The sequence below is a fragment of the Manis pentadactyla genome, chromosome 9 (assembly GCF_030020395.1).
Source record: "Manis pentadactyla isolate mManPen7 chromosome 9, mManPen7.hap1, whole genome shotgun sequence".
In the NCBI taxonomy this organism is placed as follows: Eukaryota; Metazoa; Chordata; class Mammalia; order Pholidota; family Manidae; genus Manis; species Manis pentadactyla.
The window spans coordinates 57,498,140-57,515,447 of NC_080027.1; the positions used below are offsets into that span (position 1 = coordinate 57,498,140).

General features: G+C 41.6%; 1 protein-coding gene across 1 annotated transcript in view; it reads right to left on the reverse strand.

Moving 5' to 3' along the window:
• Positions 1-17,308, reverse strand: part of SERGEF (secretion regulating guanine nucleotide exchange factor) — a 238,778-nt gene that overhangs the window by 210,373 nt on the left and 11,097 nt on the right. Inside the window, 4 exon segments of the mRNA XM_036888140.2 lie at positions 5,154-5,312; positions 8,996-9,058; positions 11,481-11,594; positions 15,655-15,715. Coding sequence (XP_036744035.2) covers positions 5,154-5,312; positions 8,996-9,058; positions 11,481-11,594; positions 15,655-15,715 — 397 coding nt within the window.

Here is a 17,308-nt window from a genome sequence, read left to right on the forward strand (position 1 = left end):
ATGACCAAGTTGAGGTCTAAAAAAAAAAAAAGGATGTAACTTAGTTAAAATGAAGGAGGAGTACAGGGATAAGTGTGCCAAAGAGAGGGAACATCAGGTGCAAAGGCACTGTATACTATACACTATACACTATACACTATGGTGGGAAATGCATGATGCATTGAAGGGACCAAGTAAAATTCAAGCAGAGATCAGCCAGAGATAGAGCTACATGATAAGAAATGGGACTGGAGAGGCAGGCAGAAGGCAGACCACAAGGGGCCTTGCAGGATTATGTTCGTATACACTAAGGATTATGTTTTTATTGTAAGAACAATGGGAAGCCTTTGGAATGTAACACAGTGGGTTTGAAAAGACCTCCGAGCAGAGGTATGGAGAACACATTGGAGAGAAAAGGGGAGTGCATGTGGGAAGGTAAGGACAACAGTCAGAGGCCACTGCAGGATCCAGGCAAGAGGTGACAGTGGCCTGAACTACAGTGGAGACAGTGGAGATGGAGAGAGGTGGAGCTGCCCACAGCCACACAATCAGGAAGCTGACAGAGATGATGAGATTCAAACCTAGGCCTATCTGACTTCAAAGCCCATGTTTCTCTCTCTTCCTCGCCATTTACTCATTTATTCAGCAGTTAGTTACTTAACATCTATGTGCCAGGCCTGTGCCAGGTGCTGAGGTACAGCCAGGAACAAAACAGGCACTGCTGTCAGGAAAATTACAGTCTAGACATGAAACAAATTAGAATACAACTAGATGTATACAAATGCAAATTGGGATGGGGTACCATGAAGGAACAACAGTGTGATCAGAGATTTTTAGTAAGGAAAATTACCTATTAGGCCATGAAGATCAAACTGTTGATAACATAAAACAGCCACTTGCTGGATGCATGTAAGTGAAAGACTAGGAAGTTTCCCCATCAGAATTGGATATGGAGCATCACATCCCTGGCCAGCTTATGAGCCTTCAGGGGAGAAGATGGGAAGTCTCAAGCTCTGCACAGACCCTGCTGAAACAAAAGTCTTTCTAGAAGCATCTGCTAACTCCTTAATACACTCACATATCCCAACTTCAGGCACCCCTCACTTACGTATGTACAGCATTTTACAATTAGCTGGGATCTTTCACACAGATTCATTCATTTGAACCTCATAGCAGCCCTATGAAGAATGCAGGCAGGTTTTAATATCCTGTTTGAGAGATGAGGAAATTGAAGTCTAGACAGGTAAAGCAACTTATTTAACCAAGGTCACCAAACTAGGAAGGCACCCAGATCTGCCATCCAGCTCTTACTGGAAGCACCACAGGCCAGGAAACCATGAATCTCAGATGAGACAGCTGCAGGTCACTGAGCCTGGATAAAGTCACCCAGGAGTCCCATGAAGTTCCTGAGAACAATGATCAGGGACATTAAGCAGCTTGGGAAAGGTTTCTAGAATGCAGCTCCACCAGCCTGAGACACAGGTATCTTTGCCAGTTTTCCCAGATTAGAACAGGTTCTCTTGGACTCTTTCCAAGTGCCTCTGACTAACAGAGAGAAGTATTTTTCCACCACAAACACTGCAGGCAGGCACCAGACTCCTGAAGGGGGAGGGTGGTGACTGCATCCCAGATTCCCATACAGACGAACTAAAGTTATCCTGATACCATGGGAACTGCCCTAGCCACGCTCCTACCACTGGAGATGTCGGGCTTGGGCAGCATTTCTCAGTCCAGGCTGGGCATTTAATTGTCGCTGGGGGCACGCCCTTGCAGTGTAGCATGTTTGGCGGCATCCTTGGCCTCCACCAACAACATGCTAGTAGCACCCACAGCTGTGCCAACCAAGTACGTCTCCAGACCTTGCAAATGTTCCCTGGGTGACAAAACTGCCTGTGGCTGAGAATCACCGGTCTAGAATGTGGGGAGAATAGAAGTTCCTATGGCCAGGATCCTCTGACCCTAACCTATTTGATGATGTAACTGGCCTCCTGCTAGGCTACTGCTTCCACACATACAGACAATGAGCTGTTATTGCTCTGCAAATGGTGAGGAACTGTTTATGTACCATGTATTGTACTAGATATAAATCCTGCCCTCAAGAAGCCCACTGTACACTAAGGGAGACAGACCTGTTACCAAATTTCAGTACGTTTTAGTATGAGATGTGCAACAATAGAGCTAAGTACAGCAGAGGTAGCATAGAAACTAGCAGTCATGTGAGTAATTGGGTGTTTACAGGTAGGTGTTTCACCAGTGCTCTGGGCAGAGGCAGAGATGGAGGTGGATTACAGACTGAGACTGCTGGATGAAGACTTGATTCTAGTGCTCGACCTGCCACTGGGAGAATAAAGCCAGGTATAAACCTTTTACGCCAAGAACAAATGTTCCATTGTCATTTCTCGGTCTCACCAAATCTATGGTGAACTTGCCCAGGACTGACACCCTCAGGCAAGACAAAGGGACTATGGAGAAGGAAAAAAGCCAAGTCCACTCCATTCCTCTCATTCTAACCCTTCCCTTTCCCATTCCATCTTACTGGACAGGTATGTGGTCAATGTGCATCAACTCTTCTGTTCATCAGTATCACACCATGAATGCCTTCCAGCAGGAGACTGACAGCAGTGTCTGTGCTGATGTGGCTGCAGGTAGGCCCCGGGAACAATTCACTCTGGAGTTTGTAAAACAAATGGAGTCAAATAACTCCTTGTTCCACTAATGAGCTGTTTCTGACCCTGAGAGCAAATTTTGTTCCCACTAATATGAGCAGCTGAGTCTGATTAAACTGCAAGCTCTGGGTGTTTCTTCTCAATGACACTGGGTCAGAGCAAAGGCTTCCACAGCTGCTAAAAGGAACACAAAATTGGTGAACCAAATAGCAGGACTCCCACTGAACCAAAATACAGTACAACAACCAGTACACTCAAACATCCCAGCTTATAATGAGTCCATTCTGGACTCAGGAGAAAGGGGAAAGTGACAAAGTACATAAACAAGAGATCTGAAGTAACAAGTTAATTAAACAGCTGAAACATTACCAAAAAATCACACTCTCAAGTGAAGGTGGAGACCTGAAGCTGAGCTCTAGAGCAGCTGGGGTGACTCAGACAGTGTCAGGGACGTGGGTGCCAACCTCCCACCCCGATGGCTGGGCTGTTGGCCCAGCCATGGAAATCAACATCAGTTGCAATGTCTCAGAGCTAGACCCAAAGAAGCAGAATTTTCATGTCTTTCATCTGTCAGGTACCTAACTAGCTAAAGGGTTTACTGACAGACTCAACCAAACTCACCACCATTTGGTAGTAAGTGTATTTTACTGCACTGCAATTCTTCGAAGACTGACTAACCATGAAACACCTACCTGTAAACACCCAATTACTCACATGACTGCTAGTTTCTATGCTACCTCTGCTGTACTTAGCTCTATTGTTGCACATCTCATACTAAAACGTACTGAAATTTGGTAACAGGTCTGTCTCCCTTAGTGTACAGTGGGCTTCTTGAGGGCAGGATTTATATCTAGTACAATACATGGTACATAAACAGTTCCTCACCATTTGCATGATGGATGGATGGACAGATGGATGGTAGCCTTCCATCTCTACATTCTGAGACATAAGCCTGTCTACACATTCTAGTGGGAGGGCATGGTTCATGTCTTTTCTCCTTTTTCTCCAAGACTTAGTGGGTTTCCAATAAAAAAATAACTGATTTGGTTGGACTCTTGAATCCAAAGAAACAAACCAAATGAAGCCTTCTGTTCATGAGCCAGTGAGGGCCAAGGAAAGGAGTCAGAAATCCTCAGCCATATGCATTTGAATGTATTTAGTCTCTTTTAACTAGAAATAGTTAAATGCAGGAAATGAATACATTATCTGCTGGGCAGCAGAGATGCAAAGTGAACAAGACTAAAACGGTGCCTTCCCTCACAGAGCCCACTGGAGGAAAAGACAGATATTAACAATTATACAAATAAGTAGCTACCATGTTCAGTGAGTCTCTTTAAGAAAAATTTCTGTAGATGGTCCCAATCTTCAAGCAGTCTGAACCTATATGAGGAAAATCACGATTTTGTTCCAAATGAAGACACACTTTCCTTACAGCACCCTCTGAAGTGGTGAATACGGAAAGTTTATTATATACCTTTGTTGCACAGGCCTCTGTTCCAAAATGATCATGAGAAATTTTTTTAAAAGACCAATTAGAAGCATCATAGATATAAATACTCATAAGGCTCTACATGTGTGTTCAAATGTGTAGTATGTATGACTTACCCAGGGTAACTAAAGCTGACCTAAAAAATTAAAAAAACAGAAAGTACAAGAACAACAGTCACTAGGTATTTGGGAGTCTAGAGATCTGTGTGTAGGTACCAAGCCCAGAAGGCCTTGCCATGACCACAGATCTTAAGAATTATAAACAACCTGTCTGGGAAACTGTGCGTAAGTCAGCAGGAGCTCTAGGAAGGCAGGGAAAAGGAGAGGCCAGGAAAAAACAAACCCCAAGAACAAAGTCATGAATATGAGGACGAGGAAAGAAGAACTGCCCCAAGGAAGAGAGGAGAGATAAATGAGGACTCAAGGAAAGATAAGGATGCCAAAAGCTGGACGGCAGGGAACAACTGGTAACATCTGAGGGAATATATAGGATGTCTGAATTGATATACAGTATTTGTTAGGATTAATAAAATTTTAAATTAAAAAACTAATAGAGCTTTAAAAAATTAAATCAAAATCCCATGCCAGCTTATCTTTCAAAATAATGCTCCTGCATCAATCTTGATCTTTAACTTAACAATTTCTGAGACCCTTAATTTAGATGCAGGTGGAAATGTGAACAGAATCGTCTCTTCAGCTATGTCAAGGCAAAGACAACTCCCAGCCACCTGGGGGACACTGGCTGCAATGGGTTCTTCCTCACAAATCCTCATGGGCTCTGAGGGCCAGAAGGGGTGAACCTGGCCCAGCCTTACCTTTTTTTGGTTCAAATCTGTGATCCAGAGAGGAAAAGCCACATATCTGGCTCATTACAGAGATAGATACCAGGTACTTCCCTTCCCAAGCCTTAGCGCTTTTCATCATAAAAACCTACCTACTCAGACCTGAGCATGCATAGCTGTTTAGACAGCTGTCCCCCAGCCACTCTTACCAACCACAAATTCTCTGCTGCTCTCTCACCTGTCTGAGCAACCAGGTGTGTCCACCCACTCCAGACGGCAGTAACCTTTTCATTCTGAAAACAGTGTGCTTCTATTTTCTGGGGCAAAGGAAGGAAAGCAGCCTGGGAAGCCAGTTGCCCATGCTTGTTGCTTCCCCAAACATACAGCTCTCCTGCATCTTAAAACAAACAGAAAGGGAACAAAAGAGAGAAAGGAACATTAGTCCAAAATGACAGAAAATAACACGAGTCAGTTGAAAGAAACAATAATTCTTATGCTACAATGTTGAGTGGAGCAAAGCAAGATACAAAAGTCAAGTGTAACATAGTAACATATAAGATTTTTTTAAATTCTGTAAATAGCAAACAAAGCCAAATGTCCTTAGTAGTTTATTAAAGAATAGGAATGTGAGTTTATTTTTCATTAATTCATTCAACAAATATTTATCCAATATCTACCATGTGCAAGATATATGTTTATTTCTATATTTTAAAAAGCATATGCATTGCCCTTTGTCAGGAAAAAAATACACTTTTCAAAATAACAGGTTAAAAGACATATTATTTAAGCTTAAACTTCTTAAACATAAGATTATTTCAGTACATGCCCTGTCCAGGAGAAAATATAATGCTGCCACATCACATCTGTATGGTACTTCGGCTCATCTGAACCTCACAGCAGTCTTGTGATACAGGTAGGGATGCAACTGACTGACATTGTGGTTTAACAGAGAGAGAGCAAATTCAGAGTCAAGTGACTCGGGCTGCTATTCCTGGATCTGCTAACCAGCTATTGACCTTGGACAAATCACTTCCTCTCCAAGCCTTAGTTTCACCAGCTAAAAATTGGAAGGCGATTGGTCTGGAAGAACAGACAATGAGACGGGTAACAAGTGAGACAGGTAGGCAACTGTGGCAAACCAGAGGGCATGTGCTTGCCTAACAAGTATTCATGCTCAAAAATGTTTTACTAGAAACCAAACAAAATGGGGCCATGGACTGCAATTCAGCCTGTGAATCTATAGTCTATGACTCATTGGATGATCCCTACGAGCTTTTCCCTGACATTCTAAGCTTCTACACTGTACTATATTTACAGCACACGGTACACACATGTGGCTACTGAACACTTGAAACACAGCTAGTTCAAACTGAGATGTGTTGTAAGACAAAAATAGGGCCATAGATTGCAAAGGCTTAGGGCAAAAAAATAAAAAAGAATTGTAGCTCATTAATAATTTTACATTGATTACAGATAGGAAATAATATTTTGGATAATCTGGGTTAAGTAAAATATATTATTAAACTGATTTCCTGTTTCTTTTTACTTATTGAAATGTGGTCCACATTACGTATCTATTAGACAGCACTCTATTAGAAGGTAATTTAATCAAGGTTCAGAAATGTTAAATAACTTTCAAGATCACATGGTTAATAAAGACCCAAATGGGATTTAGAGGTCTTTATTAGAAGAAGCAAGGTCTTCTGCTTCCACCACCTTTTGTGACCTCCCAATAAAGCTTTACAGTATTGCTTGCCCTAGGGCAGTCTGGTATATTCTCAAAAAATTATCAAAAGCCAAATAGTATCATTAAAGGACATCAGACCAAGATTCAGAGTTCAAGTCCCAGAGCTGCTCCTCCATCACCCTCTGACATTGGGCACATGATTTCACATTCTGGGACTGTTTCATCAAGTCTAAAATGAGGAAGTGTAAATGAGTGGAGCCTTTTTGTCATCTATGTAACCTTGCAGCACTGACATTCTGCAGTTTTATGAAGTGAATTTGGTGTATGCCCAGAGAGAAGGCAACCTCCCTGGACTTCACCAGTATGTGCAAAGTATAAGGATGCCTTACATGAGGGCAGAGAAGCCCCTCAGCAAAGTGTCAACTCATTAAATGGACTTGTTAGCTACCAATATGCCACTGGCAAGGAGCCTGTGTCTATAATAGGCCTTCATTTATCTTAGTAAGTCTAAATCATCTTTTTGCAAAGACAAACTGTCTTCCACATGTGGATCATTGCACTGTTGTGTCAGCAAGCAAAATTAAATTCTGCTGCAATGCCAAACAGTTACATAACCTACAACTCCAGAGCAAAGTTCTAGAGAGCACTGAACAAATCCAATGTGGAACAGTCTGAATTAGACCAGGAAAGATGAGTATTAATCTTGGCAATTTTTTAACTCACTGTCAAAATATCAAAAACCAATTCACTTTGTGAACATACTAAAAATTACCAAATTGTACACTTGTAAAGGGTGAATTTTTTAGATATGAATTATTCTTAAAAAGCAGAAATTCAACACCTGTGTTTAAAAAACACCATAATAAAAGTGCTTCACATATGAAATAACTTTATGAATTACAAGATTTTTTTGAAGAAACTAATATCAGCAAGCAATCAGTGAATCACTATGTTTATGTAATGCTAGCCATTTCAAATTAATTAGAACAGAATAGAAATATCTTTTAGTATACTCTTATTCTCAGAAAAGAATGTCCAGCCTTTCCCAACCCTCACTGACTCTGGGGCATGAACTTCCCACCTCAGGACCTCCAGTCCTTCCTCTATAAAAGGAGAGGCGGGACCAGATGCCCAGGTAAGTCCCTTATAGCTGGTATTCATTTCAACTCAACCCTTTTAACATACATATAAATCTAACTAACACAAGGCATAGGCTAAAAGTAGGTATTTCTTTTGTTAGTTGGTTGTTTTAAACTCACTAAATAACAAATTGTCTGTAGTTCAGAATTTGTATTTACACTCTCACATGTGGCTCTTGTATTCTGGATAATGTAGCTTCCAGTTGGACTACATTACAAACTTGATGTTGAAGAATGCATGCCACCATCTGAATAGCCACATAAAACACTGAAAACACCATGTATGAAAGTTATTTCCCTTTGTTTAAAACATGTAATGCATTCAACTCTGTGAAAGGTCTTACCAAAATTAAAACTCTCAGACCATTGTCTCCATTCTACCAGCAGGGGTCAGGGCAAACTGGGCTTTGAAGGAGGTAACAGGAAGGGATAACCTTCACTTTTAAGAACATACTGTATTGTCACTAAAAAGTTTATACTGTTACCAGCTGGGTGTGCCAAATGTATGGATGGACACACAGGCAAAAAGAGAGACTTAGTGTGAGAGAGAGAGAAGATGAGAGTGAGGGACAGATCAAAGAGGTGGTAGAGGGAGGTAAATTAAAGAAGTATATAAAAAGATAAAATTGACAATAAAACACATACATAACTAGACTTAGACCTATGGATATATAGATTAGGCAGAAAGACACAAAGATGAAAGATACAGAGATATACAGTTAGAGAAAAGAGTAGATAAAGATAAACACAAAGAGAGCATACAAAAAGAAAGATATATGGATTTGAAAGATATAGGTGGATAAAATAGGTTAGTTTCAGATTAAACAGCTAAACAAAATAGCTAGAGAGCTTAGACAGTTATTTTAGATATTGAAATGGATCTGGTGGATAAGATAACAAGATGTTACATATAAATTTACTGTTGGTTATCTGACTTGACAATTATAATTACCGAGAGGGAGATAGTCTCACTCTTACTGTATAGACTCAGAGGAAAGGAAGTAAGCCTATATTTCATGTGAGAACATTACATATATTATCATACTTAATCCTCAAAATTACCCACTAAGTATTTTACAGTCAAGGAAACAGTCCCAGCAAAGTAAGGTAACTTGCCTAAGATTAGACCACTGGTGGCATCAGAATTCTGACTCCAAAGTCTATGCTCTTCCCTCTGTATCCCATAGCATGTCTTGAGGCAAAAACATTAAACAATTCTGAATGGCAGGTTAAACTCAAAGAGCTGGTACCCACCTGTCAATGCACCTGAGTGATCTGAGCCAGCAAGAACACACACTGCTTTAGAATTCTCTAGACCTACAAAAAAAAAATGTTTTTTTTCTTTTGAGATTATATTTATAACAGAACAAACTAGGCAGAAGACTCAGCACTACCAGGGTCTGGGAGAAACTCTGAGCCAATGCAGGCTAGTCTGAGTCAGTGGCACTGGCCAAGAAGATGGCTGGCACAGTAGGAAGACAAGCTGCATACCAGGAGATTGAACAAATAAGTAAATTTCTCACCATCAGAGAGGAGGAAAGGCATAGATAGGAAAAGGTAGAAGGCTAGAATCAAACATGTGATATTGGATTTAACTGGAGAAATCAGTCAACTCATGGCTTCTGGCAGACATAGATAAATAGTGTGTACATGTATATTCCCTAGCTCTGTCTGCTGAGTGGGCCTAGAAGCAATAACATCTCATACATTCAGCTGCTATCACATGCAGGCATTGAAATACTAACCCAGGCCTCCTAACAACAAGCAGAACTAGAATCTGAACTGGCCTTCCATCTCCAAATCCAGCACTCCTCCTCCCATAATTACACAGTCCTCACTGACAAGGTATAATAACCCCAAAGTAACTCTGCTACATTGTGTCATCTGGTCTAGCATGTGGGGATATAGTCTTAGTCTGTAACTCTTTTTTCTGACACTTCCACTTAACTAGTGTCTTAATAAAATGCCTGTCACCCTTTAAGTATCCTGTGGAATGACAAAGGGACAAAGCAGATGTTTCCACCACATTCCCCAGAGAGAAAGCACTAGGCCCTTAGTGGCCACGTGAGGAGAGGCCACGCAAGGTTCCACCTCCAGGACCTGTGGTGATGGGGTGACAGGAGAATGAACAGTGACAGACTCTAAGGGCAGGAAGTCGATGAGCCATTCTAAAGTCTCACCGAAACCCACCCCCCTCAAATCAACTCTGAATCTAAGCTGTGTCCCAAGCAGATCCCAAGCAGGTCATTTAAACAAACCAAATAAAAATATTTCGGAATCCTTCTAGTTACAGATTCTGAGCTAAAACAGACAGAGACAGTTCCTACCCTTACAAAGCTCGTCATCTTTGGCATGTAGGAAAACACATAAACAATTCATAATGGTTCAGTGTGCTGTACTATCCATGCACGTGAAGAAAATACAATAGAGGCAAGAAGAAGGAAACATCTTAACTAAAAAGGCTGAATCTGAGCTAGACCTTGATAAATTATCCAGATTTTCTCAGGGGGAACAGGAAGGAAAAGGCAGATGTACCAGTTTGCCTGCAAGCACAGAGGAATGAGAAAGCAGGTATGCCAGGGATCACCTTGGTGGGGCAGGAAAAACTGTGGGAAGTATGAACTTACATTATGCCTGTTTTCAGTGTCATACGAAGTGGGTTGACTCCTGTCTGGCAGCCAGCGCCCCTTTCTTCTTCTCTAAAAGTACCCACCCTCCCCAGCTCCATATGGGCCTCGGGTGGCTGACCCCACCAGCGGCTGAGGAGGAGAGCCTTTAGGACTCAGGAAAATCAGAACGGCCCCACTCTCTAGTACCCCACCCACTGCTGCTTTCCCTTCCCTCTTCTTTCCCCATATGTTACCACTCTTAAAATTCCCTCCTTTGTTCTCAGCTAGAGGAAAGAAGGTTTCCTGTCCAGGTTTTGCCTCCAGCCGACCCTCAGTAAACTAGGTCCTGAAGTAAGAGAGTGTGAGAGGAAGAAAGGCAGAAGAGGAGGAGATGGAGCACAGTGCTATCTACAGAGAGTATGGAGCAGAGGGAGAGAGAAGCTGTGAGAAAGGGAGAGAGAAACTGAGCCCCAGAGAGAAAGAGAGAAAATGAGAAAGCCCTATAGACCCTCTGACCAACAAAGACTGACCAACAGACCTGTGGGAAGAACACTTCCTTTCCACCTCTCCTTGTGCCCATGAAGAGAGATTTTGCTATGGGCGTACTCCTGGCCCCCCTTACTCACTCTTGCTTTCCTTATAGGAGAAGGAACTGGCCATCTGAGGCACAGTCCTTCCAGAGTTCCCTCTGGGATGCACCTGCCTGCAGACAAGGTGCCTCCCCTTGTGCTCTCTGCTGTGTAGTAAGCTTAGCAGGGCTGGCTCTATGCAACCATCCCACTGCCTGGTGGGCAAGTTCAATCTGGGGTTCAGAATTTAGAGGTTCACCACTGATACACGTTATTTCCAACCACCTAAGTCATGTCTTCCACCTAACTTGTAACAGTTCTAGAGCTACCATTTTAATCCCACCTATCAGACTTGCATCTACCCCTCAATGGGTTCCAAACTGACAGTGAAGAGTGGTACCTTTACTGGGCCCCCAAATCCTAACATGACTAATAGACCAACCAACAGAAAGAATTAAGAAATTGTAAAAGCAAAACTCCATTTACCCATTTTTTGCATGCCTGTGTCTCTGCTTACTGACAAAGCATAAATGCAGCACTTAGAAGAAATACGGGCTTTACCTGTCACTCTGTTCGGTTCCTTTGCTGTGAAAAACAGTGGGAGAGTCTGCCCAGGACACAACCGCCGTCCAGATGATGCCAAACCAGTCCCCCACTGGAACACAATGCCACTTCCTTCTCAATGGAGCAGAAGAGAAAAAAGAGCAGATGCTTATCTGTTTTAGGAACAGATTGCTCTCTGAACCTCACTGCTATAGAAGATTCCCAATTCATTCTCAGTTAACATGCATATTATGGAAAAAGTTATTGCTTCTAGGGGCCCTAGGCCTGGTCATAGGGATTACCACTGAGCCAGGCACAAGTCCAGTCTTCAGGGTAATCTAAGACCATTAAAGAAAACTCCTACATTGTAAAACTCCTTCCAAAAAGATCCAGGACACCCCTCCAGAGTTAAATTACTCGAATGATACCTTATTCATGATTAATCTAAAAGGACAACTCAGACTCCAGACTAAGTGGGAATGAACCTTGAAGACTATCAAGTTCAATCCTCACATTTACTAGATAAGGTCCTGAAGAAGGGATATGATTTGTCCAAGATTATGCAGGGAGCTGGTAGCCCAGAAAATGCTAGGACTCAGCTCTCCTAACACTTCCACAGATCCTTTCCTACTAGACCAAGATAAATTTAAAGATTCCTTAATTGCCAAATAAGTATTTATTTATGACTGCAAGGTAGCTTCTTAGTAGCCACTATTTCAGTGGAATGGCCTTTTATTTTCATATCCACTGGATCTAATTCATGTACCCAAGTTCTGAACCTCATACAAATGCATAAGTGAGATTTTATATATGTGGTCTACAGTCAGATGTCTGTGGCTAGGACCCATCACCCACAAGCAACATTAAGATTCTGCTTCTCTGAAAGTAACCTATAACCAATGGTCCCTTAGGCTGTAAACAGCAAAGCCTGCTTTGTGAAATATAAGTGATAATGACTGAACACAATGTGAGCAAAACACAGTATTGAAATAGAACAAAACTTACCATCTCTTCAACAAATAGATTTCAAGGAGAAAAAAATAAAGATAGGAAAAGGGATTTATACATAAAGAGACTTGAGATACCTGATAAAGGATTAATATTTGGAATGTATAGAGAACTCCTAAAAGTCAACAATAATAAAAAAAAACCTGATTCAAAACTGAGCAAAGGACTTGAATAGACATTTCTCCAAAGAAAAATATACAAATGTCCATTAAGAACATAAAAAGATGCTCAACATCACTAATCACTAGAGAAATGCAAATCAAAACTGCAATGAGATACTACTTCATGTGTATTAGAATGGCTATAAAAAAAACAAAAATAGAAAATAACCTGTTTGTGAGGATGGGGAGATATCTGGAATCCATTTCAACTGCTGGTAGGAATGTAAAATGGTGGAAAACAGGATGGTGGTTCCTCAAAAAGTTAAAAACATAACTACTGTATGATCCAACAATTCTACTTCTGGGTATATATCCTAAAGAAAGCAAGATCTCAAAGTGGTATCTGTACACCCATGTTCAAAGCAGCATTTTTCACAACAGCTAAAATGTGGAAGCAACCCAAGTGTCTAACAACCGATGAAAAGATAAGCAAAATGAGGCATATGCATGCAATGGAATATTATTCAGCCTTGAAAAGGAAGAAAATTCTGACATATGCTAAAACATGGATAGACCTCGAGGACATTATGTTAAGTGAAATAAGCCATAAAAAGACAAATATATACAACCACACTTGTATGATGTGCTTGTACAACTGGTCAAAATCAGAGCATCAGGAAGTCGAATTGGGTGGCCATGGGCTGGGGAAAGGAGGAATGGGGAGTTACTGTTTAATGGATGTAGAATTTCAGTTTTGCAGGATGAAAAAAGTTCTGGAGATGGATGGTAGTGATGGTTGCACAATAATGTGATGTATCTAATACCACGCAACTGTACATTTATAAATGGTTAAGATGGTAAATTAAGTAAATATTTTTAAAAAGAGAGTTGAGATACCTATCAATGAACTGCAATGTATTCACCTAATTCGGATCCTGATTCAAAATGTAAAAAAGTATTTCTTGAGACAATCAAGAAAACTTAAACACTGACTGGATATTTGATAAATTACAGAATTACTGTTAATTTTTTGTAGGTATGATGATGATATTTTGGTAATGGTTTCAGAAGGCACCCTTTTCTTTTAGATATGGAGGCAGAAATATTTACAGATTAAATGGGGGAGAGGAGCACTTACAATGAAGTCAGTCAAACATAATACAAATTGCTGCTTTATGACTGGACAGGAATGTACACATAGGACTAGCATTTACAGAAAGTTGGTAGGGAAGGGGGAATTAAACCAGTGATAGGCAATCCTCCAGCCCTGCTGCCTTCTAAGAGAAGAAGCTGCTTATGAAAGTGTAATCACTACTATATATCTTAGCAATCACATTCCTGGGCATTTATCCCAGAGAAATGAAAATTTATGTTCACATAAAAACTTGTCCACAAATATTTATAGCTTTATTCTTAATAGCCAAAAACTGGAAGCAAACAGATGTCCTTCAATGGATGACTGGTTAAACAAACTGTATGTGTTATGGACTGAAGTGGGTCACTGAAATGTCATGTGTGGAAGCCCTAGGCCCAGTGTGACTGTATCTGGTGATGAGGCCTATAAGGAGGTAGTAAGGCTAAGGGGTCATAAGAGGGAGGCCTTAACCTGATAGAACTGGTGTCCTTAGAACAAGGGAAAGAGAAACCAGCAGTCTCCCTCTCTCTGTGCACACACAGAGGAAAGGCCAAGTGAGGACACAGTGAGACAGCAGCCACCTACCAGACAGGAAGAGAGGCCTCACCAGAAACCAACTCTGCCAGCACCCTGATCTTGGAGTTCGAGTCTCCATTACTGTGAGAAAACATATTCCTGTTGTTTAAGCCACCCAGTCTGGGGTATTTTGTTTTGGCCACCTGATACGGCTGATACCAGGGCATATCTATATATACCATAGAATACTATTTAGCAATGAAAAGGAACAAGTTAATGATACTCACAGCTTGGATGAATCACCAGAGAATCATGCTAAGCAAAAAAAGCTAATCCCAAAAGGCTACATACTGTATGACACAATTTATATAACATTCTTGAAATGACAATATTATTGTTGGAAAAGAGAAGCGTGGTTGCCAGGAACTGAGAAGGGGGCGGAGGTGGGTAGAAAATGAACACCGACATAAAAGCAACAGGAGGGATCACTGTGGTGATGGAACTGGTCTGCATCTGGACTGTACAAAGACATCCTGGTTGTGCTCTTGAACTACAGCTTCACAAAATGTTACACTGGGAGAGACTGGGAAAAGAGTACATGAGGTCTATTTTTGTCCTTACAACTGCATGTGACTCTACAATTATCTCAAAATAAAACCTAAAAATGTTTGTGAAGTATGATCAATATGAAGCCCCAGACGACCTTGAGCTCAGTGCCCCACCAGCCTCTTCCCGGCTGCCTCTCCTCTCCACACTCCATGAGTGGACTTACTAAATGCTTGAGCCTCAGCTGCCCAGCCGGTTAGGGCTGTCCTCCAGCTCACAGGAGTGGGAGCACAAAAATGACCAAGGGAGAGAGAAGAGAGATGCACTTCTTCCACACGCCACCAGCCCTCTCCACTTGCCACCCTCAGCCTCACGCACCCTGTCAGCCATGGATCCATCACCCTCCCACGGTACAGGAGACAAGCTCATGTAAAGCTTTTAAATCACTTGGAAGGCAGTGCTGTTCACAGCAAAGAATGGGAGCCTTGGAATCCAGACCGCCCTAGACTGAGACTGATACCGGCTCTACCTTTTCCTCCCTTGCTCCCTGTGCAACCCTGGGTAAGTGCTTTAGCTTCTCTGGACCTCAGTTTCTTCATATGCAAAAATTTAACTCACAGCCACCTTGAGGTTGTGAAGATTAAACGGGGTATTAAGTAAAACAAGAGAGCTTAGCACCATGCCTAGAACATCATAAAGAGCTAGAAAACTTCTCTTCCTCCTGACCTGCTAAAGGCTTTCCCACCTGACTTTGGCCTTTGTCCCCTCCTTTTAATCAGAAGTGCAGCACGGCAGGACACTCTGCATTACTCCCTAGAGTTTATTTCTGCTAAAGCTGTTTCTCCTTATTACATGCCTACTTAGAAAATAAAAGCGTAATGATCACCTGTGGCAGCTAAAGCATGCCTCAGTCCAGCAGCAATACAAACAACCTTCTCTCTCAGGAGCTGTCAAAATAAAGAAAAGATTGGGATCTCAGAATCATCCATCTACAGAACATTATGTAATTTATGCCCAAATACAGCACAGAATGGCCCTCATTATGTGTCTGATTAGTTTAGAGCTGCCAACTCCCAACTTTTCCATCCATAAACACCTTTTTAAAGAAAAAAGGTCTTTAAAAATACCATCTTACAATGCCTTTCAGGCCTGGGAAGGACCTTCAAGGTCTTCCAGTCCAGGGGTTAATAAATGTTTTCTATAAAGGGCCAGAGAATAAATATTTTAGATTTTGCAGGCCTCACAGAGTTTCTGTCACACTACTCCACTCTGCCACTAGACATAAGAGCAGCCATAGACAATGCATAAATGAATGGGCATGGCTGTGTTCCAATAGAACGTTACTTGCCAAGGTTCTAGTTTGACAACCTCTGATCTAATCCAGTCCCCATGCAATGCTACAAACCCCTCCACAATACCCACCAAGTGTCATCCAACCCCTGCCAAATGCCTACTTCCAGCAGCTTACTATGTCTCCAAGTGCCTGCTCCATCTTTACACCATTCCACTTTCTCCTTGGAAGCAGCCACATCTAGCTGCCTGTAGCTTCTGACAATGTTTTCCAAATATTTGAAAACAGCTGTCATGTCCTCTTTCAGATGTCTCGTGCTGGTTTTAAAAATAGGTCCTCAAGACTGCAAATGGGGTGTGGGGGAGACTTGATAATATGAGTGAATGTAGTAACCACAATGTTGCTCATGTGAAACCTTCATAAGATTGTATATCAATGATACCTTAATAAAAAATAAAAAATAGGTCCTCAAATTCTGAAACCCCTCCTTTCAAAATGTGGAAGCTAACTGCCCTCCAGTTGAGTGTGGGCTGGACTTAGTAACTTCTTTCTAGTGAATGGGATAAGGAAGTGAAGAGTGGCTCAGAGCCAAGGTGATAAAAGGACTGAGACCTCCTGCTCAGCCTTTCTTTCGAATCACTCTTGGGGAAGCCAGATGCCATGCCTGAATGGTCCAACAGAGAAGCCATGTGGCAAGGACCTGAAGCCTCCTGCCAGCCGAGAGTGTGGAAGTGGATCTAGCAAGTCAGTCAAGCCTTCAGCAAACTGCGTGCAACCCCAGCTGACATCTTAACTGCAACCTCCTCAGAAACAAGCTAAGCTATTCCCAGATTCGTGACCCTCAGAAACTATGAATAATAAATGCTTGTTGTTCTAAGCTGCTAAATTTTAGGTCAATTTATTACACAGCAACAAAGAACTAATACTTATCTCTTCTTTAGGTGAAACCTCCCCAATTCCAACAGCCATCACCCAGTCTCAAACTCCCTCCCCTGCTTGGTTTATCTCCTCTAAATATGCTCTGGTTACTCAATCTCTCTTTACTTACTTACCTACTTACTTATTTATTTATGGTATCATTGATATACAATCTTATGAAGGTTTCACATGAACAACATTGTGATTTCAACATTCACCCATATTATAAAGTCCCCCCACCCCACTGCAGTCACTGTCCATCAGTATAGTAAGATGCTATCTATAGAGTCACTACTTACCTTCTCTGTGCTATACTACCTTCCCCATGACC